This window comes from Dendrobium catenatum, unplaced genomic scaffold (genome assembly GCF_001605985.2).
Source record: "Dendrobium catenatum unplaced genomic scaffold, ASM160598v2 fragScaff_scaffold_360, whole genome shotgun sequence".
NCBI classification, from domain to species: Eukaryota; Viridiplantae; Streptophyta; class Magnoliopsida; order Asparagales; family Orchidaceae; genus Dendrobium; species Dendrobium catenatum.
This window is the reverse complement of record NW_021318822.1, coordinates 146,165-166,193: the sequence shown is the minus strand read 5'-3', so window position 1 is coordinate 166,193 and position 20,029 is coordinate 146,165. Positions and strand designations below refer to the sequence as shown.

Genomic DNA, 20,029 nt, shown 5'->3' with positions numbered 1-20,029 from the left:
AATCACTCCTCTTCTAAGTTGCCTGTAAATCAATCTCAATCCTTCTGTCTCTTTCCACCAAAGTAGGATAATCTTCTATTCCAAAAGGAATGAGAGGCTGTCTTATCACATTCTTTAATCCATTCAGAAAACGGTGGCATTTCTCACCAGCATCAGGTATCATATGTGGGGCATACCTAGACAACATTATAAATTCTGCCTCGTACTGAGAAACAAATCGATCTCCCTGAATCAACCTGTTGAACTTATCCTGCATCTGTCTCCTGGCTGTCATAGGTACATCTCAACCTCTGAATACATTCACAAACTCCTCCCAGGAGACTTGACTGCTTGGTCTTCCTCCAAAAGTTTCTTCTAACTGACTCATCCACCACCTCTCAGCCTCGCCATCAAAAACATAAGCAGCCAGTGTAACTCTCCTATCCTCTAGGCAAGACATGCCCTCAAGGATCTTCTCAATCCGCATTAGCCAGTCCTCAGCTTCTATAGACTCACCACTTAAGAACAGTGGAGGCTTCATATCCTGAAACAGCTTCAGGTTCTCATCCAAAGTCTGTTTCCACTTTCACTACCACTGCCCTGATTTTGGGAAGGGAAGTCCTAATCATCTGAGTCATCGCTTCCATCATCTGAGCGAATGACTCCATAGTGTTGTTCCTCTGAGGTTCAGTTACTTCTGGTAGCTCCCTCCCTTCCTCCATATTAATGCCATCAGTGGCATTCTGCTCAGGATCCCTGTTCCTGAGATAATACACATCAATCATAAGGCGCATAATTCATAAAATTACACTTCCTACACATTCTAAGACTCATTCAATCATCCTATAGGCATCTGCCTAGGGTTGATGGTGACACTATAGGAGATCCAAGTGAAAGAGGATTTTCATCCCTTGGATTTAGGGAGCACAGATGTAATTTTGGGCATGAAATGGTTACAAACATTCGGAGAAACTAAGTTAGACATTTGGACTGGAAAGCATTAACTATGGATTCATGCTTAGAGGGAGGAAGGTGAGAACCAGAGGGGATCCTAGTTTGTCCAAAACTAGGGTTTCTCTCAAAACAATGGTAAGGGCAATCCAGGGAGCAGGTATGAGATTGCTGGTGGGGCTCCAGAGCCTCTAGGGAGGAAGTATGAGGAAAGATGAGGAGGTTCCAGAGATAGTCTAGCCACACCTACAATAATTTAGTGAGGAGCTCCAACAGCCTCAAGGCCTATCTCCCACAAGGGAGCATGAGCATGCCATCATCCTGAAGGAGAGGATATCCCCTATTAGTGTTCGACCCTATCGGTACCCACAAGTTTAGAAAGATGAAATTGAGAGATTGATCAAGGAGAAGTTGGAGGCCCAAATCATTCGTCCCTGTGTTAGTCCCTTCTCTTGTCATATGTTGTTGATGAAGAAGAAGGATAGTATTTGGATATTTTGTGTACAATATCGGGCTCTGAATAAGGAAACAGTGTTAAATAAGTTTCTTATATTGGTCATTGATGAGTTGTTGGATGAGTTATATGGAGCAATGATATTCTTCAAGATTGATCTGAAATCGAAATATCATCAGATTAGAATGCAGCCCATTGACATCCAAAAGACTGCTTTTAGGACTTATGAAGGCCACTACGAGTTCATAGTGATGCCTTTGGGCTAACCAACACCTCAGCTACCTTCCAATCACTTATGAACAAGATATTTCAACCTACCTCAACAAGTTTATATTGCTTTTCTTTAATGTTATTTTAGTATATAGACGGTCTGAGGCAGAGCATGTAAAACACATGAGGGTAATGTCAGTGACATTGAATGAGCATCAACTATATGCCAATTTGAATAAGTGTTCCTTTGCACGGCAGAGGGCGGAGTATTTGGGACATGTGGTATCCAAATCAGTAGTAGGTGCAGATCTTTCCAATATAGAGGCTATGTTGGAGTGGCCCTTACCCAAAACCCTAAAGAAGTTGAGAGCATTCTTGGGACTCATAGGAGATTATAGAAAATTTGTGAGGGGATATAATTCTATAACATGGCCATTGATAGAGCAACTGAAGAAGGATAGTTTCAAATGAAGGGTGGCAGCCACCCATGTATTTTAGCAACTGAAGAAAGCCATGACGAGTGTCCCTGTGTTATGACTGCCAAATTTCAGCCAGTCATTTGTAGTAGAGACTAATGCATCAGGTTATTGGTTAGGTGCAATTCTTATGCAGATTCAGAGAAACATAGCTTATTTCAGCCAAGTTTTGACTGTTAGGGTCAGGCTGAAATCAGTGTATGAAAGGGAGCTGATGGTGATAGTATTGCTAATACATAAGCAACGACCTCATTTGTTGGGATGACACTTCATATTTAGGACCGACCAGAGATGTTTAAAGTCTTGTTAGAGCAGAGGATGGTGACAGAGGAGCATCAGTGATGACTTTCCAAGTTGTTGGGTTATGACTTCGAGATCTAGTACAAGCCTGGGTAAGAAAATAAAGCAATAGATGCTTTCTCTAAGTGTACTGAAGACCCTCAGGTTATAGCTCTATCTATTCCCATGGTGGTGGATTGGGAGGCCTTGAAGCATGAGGGTGAGCAGGATGAAAGGCTAAGTAAGATCATAGGAGACTTGTTGCAGGACAAGGATAATCATCCAGGTTATTCTTTGATGGGTCAGAAGCTACTATACCAGGGATGGTTTCTACTTTTGAGGAAATCGACACACGTCCCTCATTTGTTGCAGGATTTCATGGCACAACTACTGGGGACCATTTAGGAGTTCAGAAGATATATCATAGACTGACAGCGAAGCTATACTGGGTGGGCATGCAGAAGGATATAGAGGAGTTAGTGGTCAGTTGTGATGTGTGTCAGAGACACAAATACAAAGCTATGGCTCCAAGTGATCTTCTACAGCAGTTAGCATGACCCGAGAAGGTGTGGGAAGATGTGACTATAGACTTCATTGAGGGACTACTTAGACCAGATGGGTTTAATGTGATTTTAGTGGTGGTGGACAGATTGAGCAAATATGCTCCTTTTGTTCCCTTATGCCACCCTTACACTGCGGTGCCAGTGGTAGCTGCATTCATTAGAGAGGTGGTTCATTTACATGACATACCTGAGTCCATTATGTCTGATTGGGATAAGGTCTTTCTGAGCCACTTCTAGAGGGAATTATTTAAGATGCACGGGACTATCTTGAAGAGGAGTACAGCTTACCACCCTTAGACGGATGGTCAGATGAAGGTGGTGAATCGTAGTGTGGAGACTTATCTTTGTTGCTTTGTATCATATACATCAAAAATGTGGGCAAATGATTAGCCTGGGCGGAATATTAGTATAACACTTCATATCATACAGCAGCCAAAACAACGCCATTTAAAATTCTATATGGGAGGAATCCACCTCATTTGATAAATTATGGGCATGACAACACGCCAGTGTCATCAGTGGAGCAATAATTAGGAGAAAGACACCAGTGGCAAAATTGAAGGATATACAGAGAGCACAACAAATCATGAAGAAGCAAACGGATGGACATAGGAGAGAGATGCAACTTAAGGTTGGGGACCTGGTTTATTTGAAGAACCGACCTTCAAGATAGAGGAATTTGACTCGATGAAGAAATGAGAAGCTCCCCCCACACTACTTTGGGCCCTACGAGGTAGTGGAGCGCATTGGCTTAGTAGCATATCACCTACGATTGCCACCAACCTCAGCCATCCATCCCGTATTTCATATATCACAATTGAGACGAGCCATCGGAAACCACACACCCTCGCCCGCACTACATGCCACAATATCATAGGATGTAGAGGTGATATTAGAACAATTGGAGGTGAAAGGGTTGCGCCAAGGAGATAACGGGATAAAGGAGATGCTGATCAAGTTGAAGGATTTACCAAAATATGAGGCGACATGGGAGTCTTACAGTACTATTCATAATCAATTTCCTTTTTTTGCACCTTGAGGACAAGTTGACGTTTTTGTAGGGGAGTATTGATGAGCTGCCCATATGGGGCCTAGGACCTCCATTATCACCTATAGGAGAAGAGGCCTTGGAGGAAACTCTTTTGAAAAGGGGGGAGGGAGACGCTTTGGGAAAGATGTAAGAGACATTTATTCGGGGATTTGAGCAGCTTAAGGGGGAAGATTATGGTGGGTTAAGATTTTTTATGTTATAAAAAAAAAAAGATTTTTTATGTTATGTTTCGAATTTCTGCAGTAGTTTTTGTGAGGTATTTAGGTTCCTAGTAGCATTTAGGAATTGTAGGAGAGACGATTCACCTCTCAAACAACGAATCAACTTGTATTTTGTCTTACTTTGCTTGGAAATTAGTAAAAACAACTTTCTACATGTTATTTTTGGATCTATTTGGAGTAAGTTACTATTTTTTATATTGTTTTGTGTTGTTTTGATCATCAAGTTCTATCATATTTACTTTGATCCCCTCTGGGGTAAGGATGAACCACAGAAATTTGTCAAAACCTGCATCAAAAGTACAATTTCATAGTTTAAATTACATATTCTACCTTTTCAGTTGGGCGAACATCTCCTTCAAGTTTTGGATTTGCAACTCCCATGACTTGCTCTTCTCTAACCCCACGAATACCTCAACATTCGATTCTTTTTGGTCTTTGAAAACTTGATCCATTATTCATTGGTAGGTTGTCCCTGTATTCTTCAACCCAAATGGTATCAACTTATGGTAATATAGACCTTCCCCCATTATCAATGATGTTTTATCATAGTTCGGGGTACATCTTTACTTAGTGGTAGTCGAAAAATGCATCAAGAAAGCTCTTGACCATAAATTCATCCGCTGAGTCGACCAATGAATTGATAGTTGGGAGGGGGTCCACATCAATATGGAATGTTGAGCTTAAGTCAGTGAAGTCTTAGCATGTTGAATTTAGGTAGGTCAAGTATACACATTCTCGATCCATTCAATCTGCCTAATGAATTTGACATCTAAGAGTTCTAGACTTCTTACTTTATAGGCTTGACTAGGATGACTACAGTCTTCCTAATTTTCTACTTAATGAGCATGGGAACATTCACATTGATAGGTGACCTCAATATCTCCCAGTGGCATATCAACAACAATCCAAACAAAAACACAAACATCGCCCCCGAGAGCTTGGATTATTTCATAACAATGTTTCAAGCCAAAGGTCAAACTTATTATGAGCATTTGTTTAGGGACGAATTCTATCAATTAGAACTCCAAATCAATGTTTCTTCAACCTTAATCCTCTCTCTACTTTGAGTTGCATCCACTGGACTCATCACTTTCCCAGAACCTTTAGGTAGCAAGATTGTGATTGGATAAAGTTTCCTTTTACTATTATCTCCTTACCTCTATTTGGGAATTTGATCGCCAAATGATATGACAAGACAACTGCCTTGAAGGTTTTCATGAGTGGTCACTTGAAGGTAGTGTTATAGGTGGGGAGCACAACCATCACTATTAAGTTGACCATTGTCATACATTGGCGTTCAACCTCGCCCCAGATTATGACATAGCAATCATCCTTTTGATCACTCATCATTCTACTAGGAAACCATAGAGCGAACCAACATTGAGGGTGAGCTGGAAAGCAACGAGATTCATCTAATCAAAATAGATTTAAAAATATATTAATGAAGCTCCCACTGACAATAAGAATGTTGTTGATTTAGAAACTGGCGATCAATATGGTGACCACCATAGCATCATTAAGGGGATACCACTTGTCAGCTTGTTCACTTTAGTGATGGTAACCGAAGCGACCTTGGCTGCAATCATTAGGGTAAGTTGCCGAGTTAACATATCTCAAACGAGATCGCTTGAAACTTGATCGTTAGGATGCCTTAGCACCATCTCCTCTAAGGATAACAGGCATTGTCCCAATAATCTGGATAGTCCGAGCAAAAACTATCTTATTACCTTGATCTTCTGCAGGTGCCTTCCATACTCACCAGCCAGAGCCTGCTAGAACAAGTTCCTTTAGTTTTTTGTCTTTTATCGATTCCTCCACAAGGCTCATGAGGTGTAAGACTCAATATTATGCCTGTGGACTTGTGAAACGTGCAAATTTTGGAAGTGTCCCAAGCAGGGTGATTGCCTTTATAGGTGTTGGGCGCATAAAGAAGGCAGGTCCACAATACTCAGTGGTCTTGCTAGCAGTGACACTATACACTGGCCTAGGTGATCTCGTTCTTGCTGCAAGCATTGCCTTCTTGCCACATTGTGTGCCCACAACCATTTGTTGGAGGTGATCCCATATTGCTAGAAGCTTTTAGGGGCTAGAAGCCAAGGAAGAATTGAATGTACTATTGTATTCTTCAACATATGGCTATTTGTGAGTTCAAACAACCAATATTTGTTGTTGTAGGCTAAGCACATACCTGAATGGCCCTTCCCCAGGCCTCGAGTCAAAGAGGCATGTGCAATTACCAATGTAAATCATTAACTTCTAACATCTCCTTTTGGAATCTAACGATGAGGCTCCTCAGAGACTTTCATGGTTCCTGCCTCATCTTTAAGAGATCATGTGAGCTGTTGAGAGGCCTTGGAGCACCTTGCGAATTGCATGATGAATATCCTATTAAACTTGGAGAAAGATGTAACAACGTATAATGGCATGTGGGAAAATCATGTGGAAAATAATAGTTAGTATATAAGCAAGTTTGTCATCTCGAAGTATGCAATGTGACAAGCAGGGTTAAATCTTCCCAGGTATGACTCCATGTGCTTTGTGGGTAGCTTCGCCTCTATAATCTCCCTAAAAAATGCATTAGTCAATTCTGACTCACTTCTTCACTCACCTGAGAGGAGCAGTGTACCCTTCATCACTAGTCTAAATATAGCTCCGTTCAACAAGTGTTGAAGTCAACACTCAGGAGTTGGATCGCCTTCAACGGGTTGCTAAGTCAGTGGATCCCTCTAGGTTCTCACTCTTGGGGCATCCCTTGAACTTGCCACAATGCCTCTTGGAGTATTTGGTGAGCCTTCTTCCATATCTATTAAATCACGATGAGTTGTGAAGTTCTGGTTCTATATGTTTACGGATGACACCTAGTAATGTTACTCTTCACACAATGCTTATCTTTTGGTCACGCACATCAATGCATGTGCACTGTTAAATCCAAATTCATCCATGGGCAACACTTGACCCTACGAACAAGTCTGGCTAGAGCAAGACAACAAGAGGGAGAGTGAGTATGGAGAGCCTAATGACCCCTCATTTATAGAGTTAGGAGAGCAAGGAAATCAAATAATCCCTGTGAAAAATAGAAATGGCATGAAATTTAAAAAAATGATGATCCCTCAACTGTAGAGTTAAGAGAGCTATAATAAAAATTGTACCTACAAAAATTAGAGAAATAATAGATGATTGGATAATTATAGACTAGTACAAATAACTGGACAGAGTCAAAATGTGCACACATGGCAATTTATCTTTGATGTGGCTTGAGATGTTCTTTGGTGAGCCCCTTGGGTGTGTCCTGGAGGGTGGGATCAATACCTTGGGCAAGTTAGCAAAGGAAGGTGCCCTAAAAAAGTGACGAGTGTGGTAATAAGCTAGGGACAAGTAGGGGTGTTAATTCAGATCAATGGGTCGGGTTCTAGTCGAACACGACTTGACTCGGTTGTAAACGGGTTGACCCTAGCCTGGCCCGATTTTATAAACAGGTCAGGATTCTTAACCCAGACCCGACCCGTGCGGGTTACTGGTTGACCCGACACGACCCGACAACTGTTTTTTTTTTTTTTTAATTCTGGTTTAAACGGACAGGCAAGCTTGCTGGATTGGGCAGCCAGGCCAATGTGAGCTAGGGGCGAGGCGGCGGGCGACCAGATTGAGCCTTCAAGGCCCTCATGCAATCGTGTGGCCGGATTGGGTCGAGGCGGGCGTGCTGGATTGGTTCAAGGCGGGCATGCCGGATTTGGTCAAGACGATAGTCGAGGGCTCGAGGCAGCGGCGCAGCGCGACAGGCTGGGCGGAATCGCTAGAGTCCGGACAGCGCAGCAATGACGCGACTCACGAGTGACGCGATTGATTTATGTCCAATCCCGCTGAGGCACTGAGGCTCTGACAAATCTGGCGCGGTGCAGTCTCGATTCCCCCCAAGCGAAAAAAATTAAAACGGGCAGAGCAATCCAGGTCAATCTCGAGTTATCGGGTTAACCCGGAACCGACCCATTTTTTAAATGGGTCAAAATTTGAAACTGGAACCAGACCCATTTATTAAACGAGTCGACCCTAACCCGTATTTTTCGGATTGGGTTCAGGTCGGGTTGTCAGGTCATGTCAATAATTGCATTTTGCAAGTTTTCTGGCCAAACTCGCTTAGAACATGTGCATCCCAGTTAGACTTTTTGAGGGATAATGTGAGATTCATTGGGGCAAATATTTGTCTATTTCTAAACTTCTATGAATGCTCCTTGGGGCGAAGCTCATTTTGGTCAAGTGTGTCTCTTGACTAAGTTCTTTATGGGCGGAACCTGGTTGGTACCTACGAGTTACTCGTATTGGTATGTATGAACATACATCAATAATTTCATATTTGATGAGCTTGATGATATCTCGTGGGATTGGAAATTCGAAGCCATGCCACGAAAAATTTCAAAACTTGCAAAATGCATTGAGTATCCAACTCGTACTCGCTGAATTCAAAGAATATATGGATTTAACTATATATTAAATATGCAGGCAATTCCAAACAAAACGACATTCAAAAAAATATGTATTGGGCAGAATTCCTAAGAAGTCTAAATAATCCAATTTGCAATACTTCAGTTAAGCTAAAATACCGGTTGAGGGGGCTGGATGCTGGTTGTTCCTTCAAAATCAGTAGAGGTGTCAACAGGACGAGCAGGATAATTGATAATTTTCTCTCCAGGTTGTATTGGTACCAGAGCACTGATAATGTACATAAAAAATGTCAAATATAAAGTCAGAAGGATGCTTGAAATGTCAACGATGACAGCTCATATATTTTATGCACAGGAAGAAATAAACAATAAAACTCCAAGCTTCTTCAAAAAATTTTATATAGAGAACTGCAAACCTACTCCATTTTACAAGAAAAAAGCAAAGTATAACAGTGGCTTACTTCCGACCGGGTAGAGGATCAATTCGAAAGTACCTGAACAAAGATAACAAAAAATCTTTAGGACAAGCAAACAAGTTTATGGTGTACCCATTAATCAACAAATTTTCATATATCACCTAACGTTTCCTAAATGACCCGTTAGAACATATGGCATAAGTAAGAAAATACAAATCAAGCACAGATCACAATTACACTAGTAATCATAGCTCATAAGAAAGTAATATGAATGCCACTATGAGAAATTATTAAATAGGAGTGTTAAGAAAGAAATTATTTTAGAAAAATATGGTGAACAAAATAAATATGTATTATAAATTGATCAATAAAGTAAAGTTGAGTTGGCTTTGAAGAAAATCTATAAAGTAGACTTTAGGTTCAAATAAAATTCTTGATGGGAATTGGAGAGTTATAGGAGAGATACTATAGAGATTTGATTAAAATAAATTTTCGATGAAATTTTTAAGGCTAAGATGATGTCAAATAATCTGACAAAAAACGTATTAGTACTAAAATCTAAAAACATAAGAGATGTTCAAAATTGTGATTATTATAGAAGGACAAAACCTAATGAGTAAAAAAAAAGTTATGATGCCCCAAATTAATGGAACATAGACTTGAGAAAAAACTATACAAGCTCACAGGTAGGACGTGCAGGCAGCGGAGGCGATGATCTCACTTGAGCGCACATAAATCAAAGCAATCTGGTTTGTAACTATCGAGCCATGCAGAGTGTGGCTGACAGGAGGATTATGGTCAAAAAGACGCAGACTCGCACAACAACGTTACTTGTATAAGCAATTAGACAAACGAAGTTGGCAAAGGTTGGTTGTTCATGTATAGGAGCAACGCACGTGGGAAAGAGGTATGGTTGCGGAAGACAGAGCCGAAAGGATTAGGGCTACGGGCTGATCGACGAAGGCAGATAGCAAGACTTAGGGGAATTGAAAGTGTCAGTTCATTTGTTTTGTTTCTTCGTATATTTATTGATCGAATATTTGTAATTGTGAAGTTTCCGAAGCATTGCTTCTGTTCATTGGACTTCTGCAGTGGTATATTGGTTTCAAATCTTCCCTCCTTTTTATTTTATTTTATTTTATCTTATTTTATTTTAGTCAACAACTTGCCTCCCAACAAAATTCTTGGGTGATTTCACACAAGGAATTCATTGCAGTTGTTTGTCATATGATTTTCATAGTTCTTCTTTAATCCTTTTAGGTTATAATGTTAGATTGGAAGAGACCTTGTTTGCTACCAAGATTGGAGCCTTCAAAGGAAGATATTTGGAAAGAGATTGATGCATGCGATCTTTCTCAATCGGCTTCTATTTCTCATCAATTAGAACATCAACTTGCCAATGGCAAGTTGTGTTTTGGAAGGGCGCCTGAAACTTTGAAATCAGCGAAGGAAGAGGAGGAAAAAAGAAGGAATAAGGGGAAAGAGGCTAGGAATTAGATAAGGAATCTAGATTGAATGAAGAGAAATACAGTTGAGGTAAAATTCCTTTTTTATGTTTATCATAAATTGATTTCTAAGTTAAGAATTATTTATAAATTTTGAAATAATTGTTATTTAGTTTGTCTATAAGATAAAAAGAGGTCTAAGTATTCTAAGGGATCAAATCCATGGTGTTAACCTAGAAAATGAGGTGAGATGCCCAATCTCTAATTCAAGACGTAACAAATTTTTTTAAATCTAACTTTTATAGTATTTCTTCATATTAATCATGAGATGAAATCATAAGATGAGAATTCTAGCAACAAGAAGAATTTTAGTTTCATAGTCGCATCCTCATAATGAATTTATGCTATATGTACAATATTTTCAAGTTCATGATTATTGTGTATTATTACATGATATTCTTAACATTTGTTATACTAGTTTGGTTGTCATTGAGAAAAATTATACTATGAGGGTTAGGACAGCAAGTGAGGACAAGCGTAAGGAAGGCAAAAGATCAAACGAGATAAGTCTTAGTAGAGACCGTACAAGAGGTACTCGATTCTATGTTTTAAAAAGCTGGAATTTTTAGATCCAACCTTGAAGGAGGGGCTATGAACGTGCTAAAGCCTATAGGCATCATATGACTTTTCTAAAATAGTGTAGATAAATAAAATAAGAAACAAGAGAAAATACCTAAAAGATTTCATATAGTAAATTGCATAGTTTTATACATTTATCATTACAATTTATTTATTTTTTCTTTTGTGAATTATACATGTATACCGCTTATGACTCTTATATTAGTTTGAAATATTAGCATACATGTTAATTACTTCTTGTTCTGGTATGAAGATTGTATATTTCATTGAGCATTTAGCTCACTAATTGATATAGTATAGGAAGGAAAATGAGCCAATGAGGCTTTAGGCAAGAGTTTGGCTGTCCCGTGTACATAATTGTTTTGGGTGTAGATAGAAGTCTAATAAGTAAGTTGTAGATTAAAGCTTTTGGGTATGTAAAATTTTAATTAAAATTTTTAATAAAGCTCTATACTTTATTTTGATGTATATTATGCATGCTTCCAAACATGAAATCATGAGGTATAATTCTACGACTGAAACATATTTGTGCTGGGATAGTCCAAATAGATTAATTTCTTACTCACTCGATCCTAATGAATGTAGTTCAGGATGGATGCTAGTGAGAAATGTATTTTTCTGTATTTTCCTTCTCTATTACACCTCAGGTTAACTGAGGAGGGTCAAAATGGGGTGTGACATATTCAAACATTTTCACATATATACACGTTTCACATTTTATCTCTAAGAGTAAAGCCACACATCCACCTTAGCATCCCTATATATGCAACACTTAACTTTATGCTTTTCTTTTAATGGTAAACATTCTGCAAAATAAAGCATTGCAGGTCTCACCACCATTTTATAGAATTTCCTTTAAGTTTATAGGGGTACTTTTCTATCACAAATTAGGCCCGAGGCATTCCTCCACTTCAACTATTCAACTTGAATTATACAAATAATATTCACATCTATTTCACCATTACTTTGAACAAAAGACCCCGGATATCTAAAACATGTACTCTTTTTAATGACTTGATCATCCAAAATCACAATCCACCCACTAGATCTATAACTCAAGGTTCTAAAAAACTATATCAAACATAAAACCAGAAGAAGAAATTCAAGATTCAAATATTCAACAGGAGTTGAACTAGATGATGTAATAAATATGAAATTTATTTAAATAAAATTTAAATAATAGAATAATCATTAATAATATAATTTTTTTACTAAAAAATAAAGTGAGTTCATACATTAACAATATCTTATGTAGTTTTAAATTTAAACATCTTTAATCTTTAAATTTAATTCACATTTAACATAAATTTAGTTTACATTAAATTTATAAATTTAATATAAGTTATTATCAATTTATTTTACATGTTTAGATATAATTTACACCTATAGATTATATATTAAATTCATATTATAAATTTACATCTATAAATTATTAATATTAAATCATTTATTATTAAAAATTAATTAATTAATATTTTATAGAATATCTTGCAAATGTCTAGTGAGAACATCCATGATTAAAGAAAAAAGATATGGGCTTAAGGCTGATCCTTGATGTAACCCAATCGAAATAAGGAAATACTTGGTCAAACCACCTTGTGTTTGAACACAAGTAATAGCTCCTGCATACATATCTTTAATGATTTGAATATAAACATTATTGACTCCTTTCTTTTCAAGAACTCTCCATAACACTTCTCTTGGAAGTTTATCATATGCTTTTTCTAAATCAATAAATATCAAATGTAGATCATCCTTATTTTCTCTATATTTCTCCATCAAACCTCTTAGGGTGCGTTTGGGACGGCTATAGTTGTCGGTAAAGCAGGTTGTGAAAGTGTTATATATAAAGCTGCTTTCTAAAGTTGCTGTATAAAAATCATTATATTTTGTTTGGATAGTATAACTGTAGAGCTGCTGTGCTGCAGCTGCATGGGAACAAATTTACGTTCGTATCCTTATACATATAGAGAGAAAATAAAATTTTTTAAAATATAATTTTTTTCTTAGCCTCTTCTAATAATTCAGTTTTCTCTTTGACAAGGGAATTTTTAGCTTTGGAAGATGGTTAGCCACACCCAAACCTTTGCGCATAAATTGTAACATAAGTCAAAAAATTACCATTTGCAGGTGGTTACATGCGATTACTTCGCAAAACTAAAAAAAATTGACAAACAAAAATTCTGAAACAAGATCCAACATAAACTTCAACAACACATAAAGGACGTGCATTATATCAAAGTAAATAAGGTAAGGAGAAATCCACAAATTACTATCATGGTTAACAATAAAACTGTGCATAAAAACGTGAGAGACTAGTAACAAAACAATCAGGTCCTTATTGTTGAGCACACTGCACTCTGAGCACCACCATGCATGTCCTCGTCCTCATCATATGCCTCTTGAGCTTGAGTTTGCTGCTTCATCCTCATCTCCTTCTCCACGTTCACATCATGCAATGTCGTCTCTTCGCACTCGTCAAGCTCCATGTCTGTAAGCTAAGTTTGAGTCTTTGCAGGAAGAATTACCTTGAGAGCTTTGCACTGGTCTGGATTCAGCGAGTCCGGGAAATAATAATAGGTTTAGGGACAATAAAGTTTAACCATAGAGTAAATACTTTTCTTCAAGAAAATTAATCCTACCAGCATTCTTCTATCATGTCGCAAAGGGGCTTATTGAGCTTGTCTGATTATCTTATTCCCAGCCACATGAAAGAACGCACTATGCCTGAAGAAATTCATCATTTTTATTTTTGAATCGAGGTCAATGCTTGGGGTAATATCTAATGTCTACTGCATATGGTGTAACCATCTCTCTGCAGCTTGATGAGTATCAGGAAATGGACGATGGCGCCCAATTAGGGAAGAATGGCCTTTTCTTTGGGAGTTAAGAGGAGGCCTCCCATTCTCTGCACAAAGAAGTCATACTGACTCCGAATCGCATCCTCCTTCCTCGACCATGTGAAGATCGATCGGAACCACTCCTCGTCATCATAAACCCTGTGTAGAAATTAGTGGACAGGTCAAGAAAAGGCTTAATGTCGCCGCCAAGAGCATTGAAGACATTGGTTTCGTCGATCGCAAAGGCGTCGCTCGCCGCGACGCCACTCCACACCAACGCTTTCTCCTGCAATGACTGCATCTCCTCTGTGACGTCTGCGATGGCCAAAAATTGTAGACAGAAGCGGTGTTGAAGGCTTCGGACGACGGTCGCGAATATTTGCAGGGGAGAATTTACATCATTTTTCAAGGAAAGCAGCGGACCGCGGGAGACCGCGAGAGATAGTGAAAGGTCTCGGAAAGCAACTAGGTGCCGCAAATTTTTTCTGACGCGGTTGTGCCGCAATGCCCCAAACATGAATTTAATATTTTTTTTATAAAGCAAAGCAACAGTGCCGCCGTCCCAGACATACCCTTAATAAATGTATAGATTCCATAGTCGACCTACCCGGCATGAATCCAAATTGATTTTGAGAAACATTAGTATCACGCCGCAACCTATGCTCCATAACTTGCTCCCATAGTTTTAAAGTATGACACATTAACTTAATACCTCTATAATTCGCACAATCATGTGCATCACCTTTATTCTTAAAAATAGGAATTAACACACTCATTCTCCACTCATCTGGCATCTTCTTAGTCTTCAAAATAGTATTAAAAAGTTTAGTAAGCCATGAAATTCCTTCATCTCCTAAGCATTTCCACACGTTTATTGGAATATCATCAGGTCCAACAGCTTTTCCACCCTTCATTCTATTTAAAACCTCTCTAACTTCAGTTTTACTAATACACCGATAAAAACAGAAATCTTTATTATCATTTAGGGTGCTAAGGTCACTATAGTCAATCTTATTATCACAATCTTCATTAAAAAGTTTAGCAAAATATCTCATCCATCTTTGTTGAATATCATCTTCTAAGAAAAATATTTTTTGATCTTCATCCTTAATACACTTCACTTGAACTAAATCCTTACTACTCCTATCTCTTTGTTTGGCTAACTTATACATATATCTTTCTCCCTCTTTAGTATCCAATCTATTATATAAATCACTAAAGGAGAACGAGGCTTTGACGTCGGCTTGAGGTCGGGAGAGGGCAGTGGAGATCGGGATTTGGTGGAGCTCGATCGACTCTGGTCGTGGAAGCAGCGGGAGAGGAGTCGTGCGAGAGTGTCGTGTGTGGAGAGGGAATGGAAGAAGCAGCCGTGTAAGAGAGCCCGCGGCTTCTATTTAACGACGCCCGTGGTCGTTCGATCGAGGCGAGGTCGCAGGAAATCTGGGAAGAGACACGAGTCCAGCAGCTTCAGCAGGATTTCGGGCGGGATTTCAGGATGCGACTCAAACGGCGCTGCGTACACAGGGATTCAGTGGGATTTCAGCACGATTTTGAGGATCCGATGGGTATGAGATTCATACGGGATTTCTACTGTGCTTTCTTCTTTACCTGTTTCCTTTGGTTATAACATAAGAGTCAACAATAACATTATCCTTTAAACTCTTATCTATAATAACACCTATACCATTTCTAGTACGACTCCTACCCGAATACCAAAGTTTAAATCCTAAACTATCAATTTCCTTAGCCTTCTCTCCAACCCACTTAGTTTCCTGAATGCACAAAATATTTAACTTCTTATGAATCATAATATCTATTAATTCTATTAATTTTCCTATAAGGGAACCTATATTCCAAGTTCCTATCATAATTTTAATTTTATGGACTAGCTTCTTTGCCCACATTCGCCCTTGATGTGGGAACCCTTGCCTATTTAACACTGCACCCGGGCGCCGGTGCAGCGGCCCTTGCACACTTGTCAATGTATTCAGGCCATACAGCGCGTCGCTTCCAAAGGACGCCCTAGTATTAACACAATTTCTTAAAGGATTCATGTCATTACTGTTCGCAAATTTTACGCTGGTTGTCAACTACCTAACGCAACCCTCCACTTTTCTCATCCAGGACTTGGCACCTGGCAACGACAGTGTTAAAACATCATTACAACATCAATATTTCAAAATCATCTCAACATGAAAATCCAATGTTGTCATGATATTGATGTTCGATGATAAAAATTTCTAAACCCACAACTTGACATCTCATCTTTGTCTAACATCGTCTTAACATCAACAACCAACGTCATCTCAACATTGATGACAGACGCCCTCTTGACATTGACACTCAATGCTTACTTCATAACATCAACGTTCGACTCTTGACAGCATTGTCCTCTATGCCTGATACATGGCATCGACGCTCGACTCTCGACATTCCTAATATTAATCATTTTAAGCACAAATTCTAGTTAAATGACTTTTTTTTTAAATTATTTTTAATATTATACTTATTCAATTTTTATACACTATCTTTAAAATATAAAAATTATAATGTCGTGTTCAATCCGAGTCCATGTCCTATATTTTCAAAAATTGATATGCCCTATAAACATATTGTGTCGTATCTGTGTCGTCATATCCGTGTTTGTGCATCATAGCTCTAGTCTTTTCAATTAGAAGAATATCATCAGCAAAAAGCATACACCAAGGTACAACCTCTTGAAAATGTCTAGTAAGAACCTCCATGACTAAAGCAAAAAAGATATGGGCTTAAAGCAGATCATTGATGTAATCCTACTGAAATAGGAAAACACAGTTAGCATAATAATAGTTTTATACGCAAAGCAACTAGCTTTGCTTTACTAAATTATCTAGAAAATGATGTTCCAGAGCAAATAAGGTTATGAAGAGTAACGTTAAACCTCAAATTTCATTTTCTACTTATATTTACCATTGAAACCAGTCCTAAGCTATGGCATTAGAAATATGCACTATGATTCAAAATCAACAATTAGAGGAATACTATACTATCAAAAAGAAAAGCTTATCATCGGCCAAGCTAAAAATGGCAAAGCGGATAAAAAAAAAATCAGACCCAAATAAATCCTTTTACAAAAGCAAAATTAAAAGTATGAGGGCCCATTTCCGACATTTCTTTAGCATTTAGGAACATGTTTGGGAGTACTTCTAATCAAAAAGCATTTTCGCAGGATGTAATAGCATCCCAATGCTTCAAGATCTTTTACATTCATAACGAATATTAATCATTTAAAATACTGAAAAAATATATTGAATATTCAGATGTAATCAACCAACTGATAAGTATTTAAAAGTTCCAGCAATACAAGTGCGTATGAATTTTGCAGAACATAAAAGAGTCTCTACCAGTTGTCGCTAACATCTGCTTACATTCATATGGAAAGGTAAATCCAGTGGCATTACATGCAACATCCAAGAAAAAGAGAAATAAATAGTGAAGGATTATGAACATTACTCGTGCTCCAATGCCTGTGCAGCAGTTATACGTTTCTGCGGATCATATCTGCATACCAAGTGTTTTGTGATTAACCAAGGATGCATTAAACATAAAGTAGATTTAAATTTTGCAATCATTAAACATGCCCACAGAAAACACAATGAACTTTATTGATTCAAGAAGAATATTTTATGTATGTGATATTAAGTGCAATGGTCGGCTACAGTATGAAACAAAAGAACAATGAACATTCTGCAAATAGTCACACTAGATTTTCCAAGTTTTCCTGCCAACCAACCAAAAGCTTGGACAGAGTCAAAAGATGTGGATAAGTATGAGAGATGAAAAGAGAAATTCAATTTTTGTATGAAAATGAGAAAGATGCCAATCTTTCTACAAAGTTTACCAAGGAAAAAAAATCTAAACAGACCAAAAGATAATTCAGGAGAGATGAATGTGAATATTAAATATCCTTTTCTAAGAAAGATGAATGTGAATCTATCTTTTTTTTTTTCTAACTTCATGTTTTACTGGCATTCAATGTAAATCTAATATCACATATCCAAATGAAGCAAAAAGTATAAGCAAAAACAGTCATATTTTATAGCAGAGAAATAGGAAACATGGGACTTCTCAAAATAAAATGCCTACATAGATAAAGTCACACTCAAAAAGGGTTATGATTATTCAAATAAGTGCTAGGTGATTGGGAAGCAACGTAGTTACTTTACTTCATTCCTTTTGTTTTTTCCTTACAAAAAGATACCAATATGGACATATGGATCGTTTTTTTTTTTAAAGGACATATGGATGCTGATGAAATATGTATTAAGATCTAGAGTGATGTGAAACCAAATAGGAATTGCGCATAGAAATTTATAACGATTGAATTAGGCATCGTAACTTCAACTAATGTTTCACTTTTGAAAAGATTTTACGAATTTAAATTTTTTAAATTGATATGTCAAGTAACCACACAATACAAGATCAAGATTTCAAAATAATATCAATTATATAATGAAAACGATAGTGCAAGAAACTAACAATCCATGACATAACAAATAGAAAAGTCACCTCGAGTTTCCCTCACTCACACTTTTTAAGGGTTAGCGGAAGAAGAGTCGCCACAATCTGGAAGATGTCAACACGAAGGAGAGGAAGCCGAGGGTAGAGATCCAACGAAAGTTAGCCGGATGAGGGGTTATGTGTAGACGACCGGTGATCCGCCAACATCCGGAGGAAAGATGCTCCTCGAAGGAAGGGGCTAATGTAAATATAATTCGTTTGATGTATCCTTCGACGGTTTCGTCAACCTCCAAGTTCAAATCGAAGAATGTTTGTCCTTCCTTGATTATCATAAACAAACTCGTGATCAACGTCGGGATAGACCATGCACTAGTGGGACGTTGGAAGAGAGATGCTTGACTTCTTCTCTTGCAAGAGAGCTCATGAGATTTGGGGAATTCCAAGAGGGTGGACAAGGGGGAGGGCCGGCCAAGGGTAGAGGGAATTAGGATTGTGTTGGGTCTAGGGTTTGAGTTATGGAAAGACAATTAAATCTGAATTTAATTTCAGATTTAATTAAATGGAGAGGGAATAGAATTCAATTTCAAATTCAAATAAGGGTTAATGGGTCAATAGGCAAGAGGGGGGGATTTGTCCAATGAAGGGGCCGGCAACATGTAGTGAGGAGGAGAAGATTGGGGAGGGATTTATGAGCTTCCTAATTTACTATTCTAAATTAGGGATTAATCCAATTTAATTTAAAATTAAATTGAATCAAATCTAGGAACTTTCCTAATTTAGTTTTCTTAATTTGGAAAGTATTTGAAATTCAAATTTAATTGAATATTTTTCCAAATTAATTTTGCTAGTTTAGGAAGGTATTAATGATGATTGAAATCATCATCAAGGGGCTAGGAAGAGGTGGCCGGCGGAGGGGCTTGGGTTGGCAAGGTTGGCGGCCAGGTTTGTGGGGGAGAGTGACCGGCAGCTTGGAGTGGGAGGCGGGTTGGCCGGCGGTTTAGGGGAAATTTGGCAAGGGGGGCATACGGTTGGGGAGGTGGGTTGGGTTGGCCGGCGGCGGGGGAAGGGGAGTGGGTTGGCCGGTGTGAAGGGGAAGAATGACGACAGACCATGAGTCCAGGAATCCATCGGCTGACGGGTGTTACAAGGCCCTCTCCTAGGGTTTCTCCTCTCAAAACTCACAAAGAGATCAAACAAGAAAAGCTGAAATTTCATTCATCATCCAAATACAAGACCAATGACCTAATATTTAAGCCTCAAAGAAAAAAAGAAAAGAAAACGACTAACATGCCCATGGGGCTACAACTCAAGTCAACACACAAGGGTACAAACAATAATAAAAAAAATCTGAACTAATACATAAATATATCAAATATATAAACTTCTTATCGTAGCCGTCGATCTACGATACTTCCGACAGTAGACATTCCGGAATCTCCTACTGATGTCCTCATCATTGGGCTTGCTAAACCTTTGCAATGAGATGCACAAAAATTCAGGCAAAAAAAATCCATAAGACAAATTATTTTAATTTTGACAACTTTTTTCTTCTTCAAATGAAGCCAG

The 20,029-nt window shown here is 38.2% G+C and overlaps 1 protein-coding gene and 1 pseudogene across 1 annotated transcript in view; both read right to left on the bottom strand.

Moving 5' to 3' along the window:
* Positions 1-20,029, bottom strand: part of LOC110107567 (cyclin-dependent kinase E-1) — a gene marked incomplete in the record, with an annotated part of 78,844 nt that overhangs the window by 26,731 nt on the left and 32,084 nt on the right. The window contains 3 exon segments of the mRNA XM_020837840.2: positions 8,783-8,891; positions 9,085-9,117; positions 17,456-17,503. Coding sequence (XP_020693499.1) covers positions 8,783-8,891; positions 9,085-9,117; positions 17,456-17,503 — 190 coding nt within the window.
* LOC110107568 lies at positions 13,508-14,591 on the bottom strand (annotated as a pseudogene).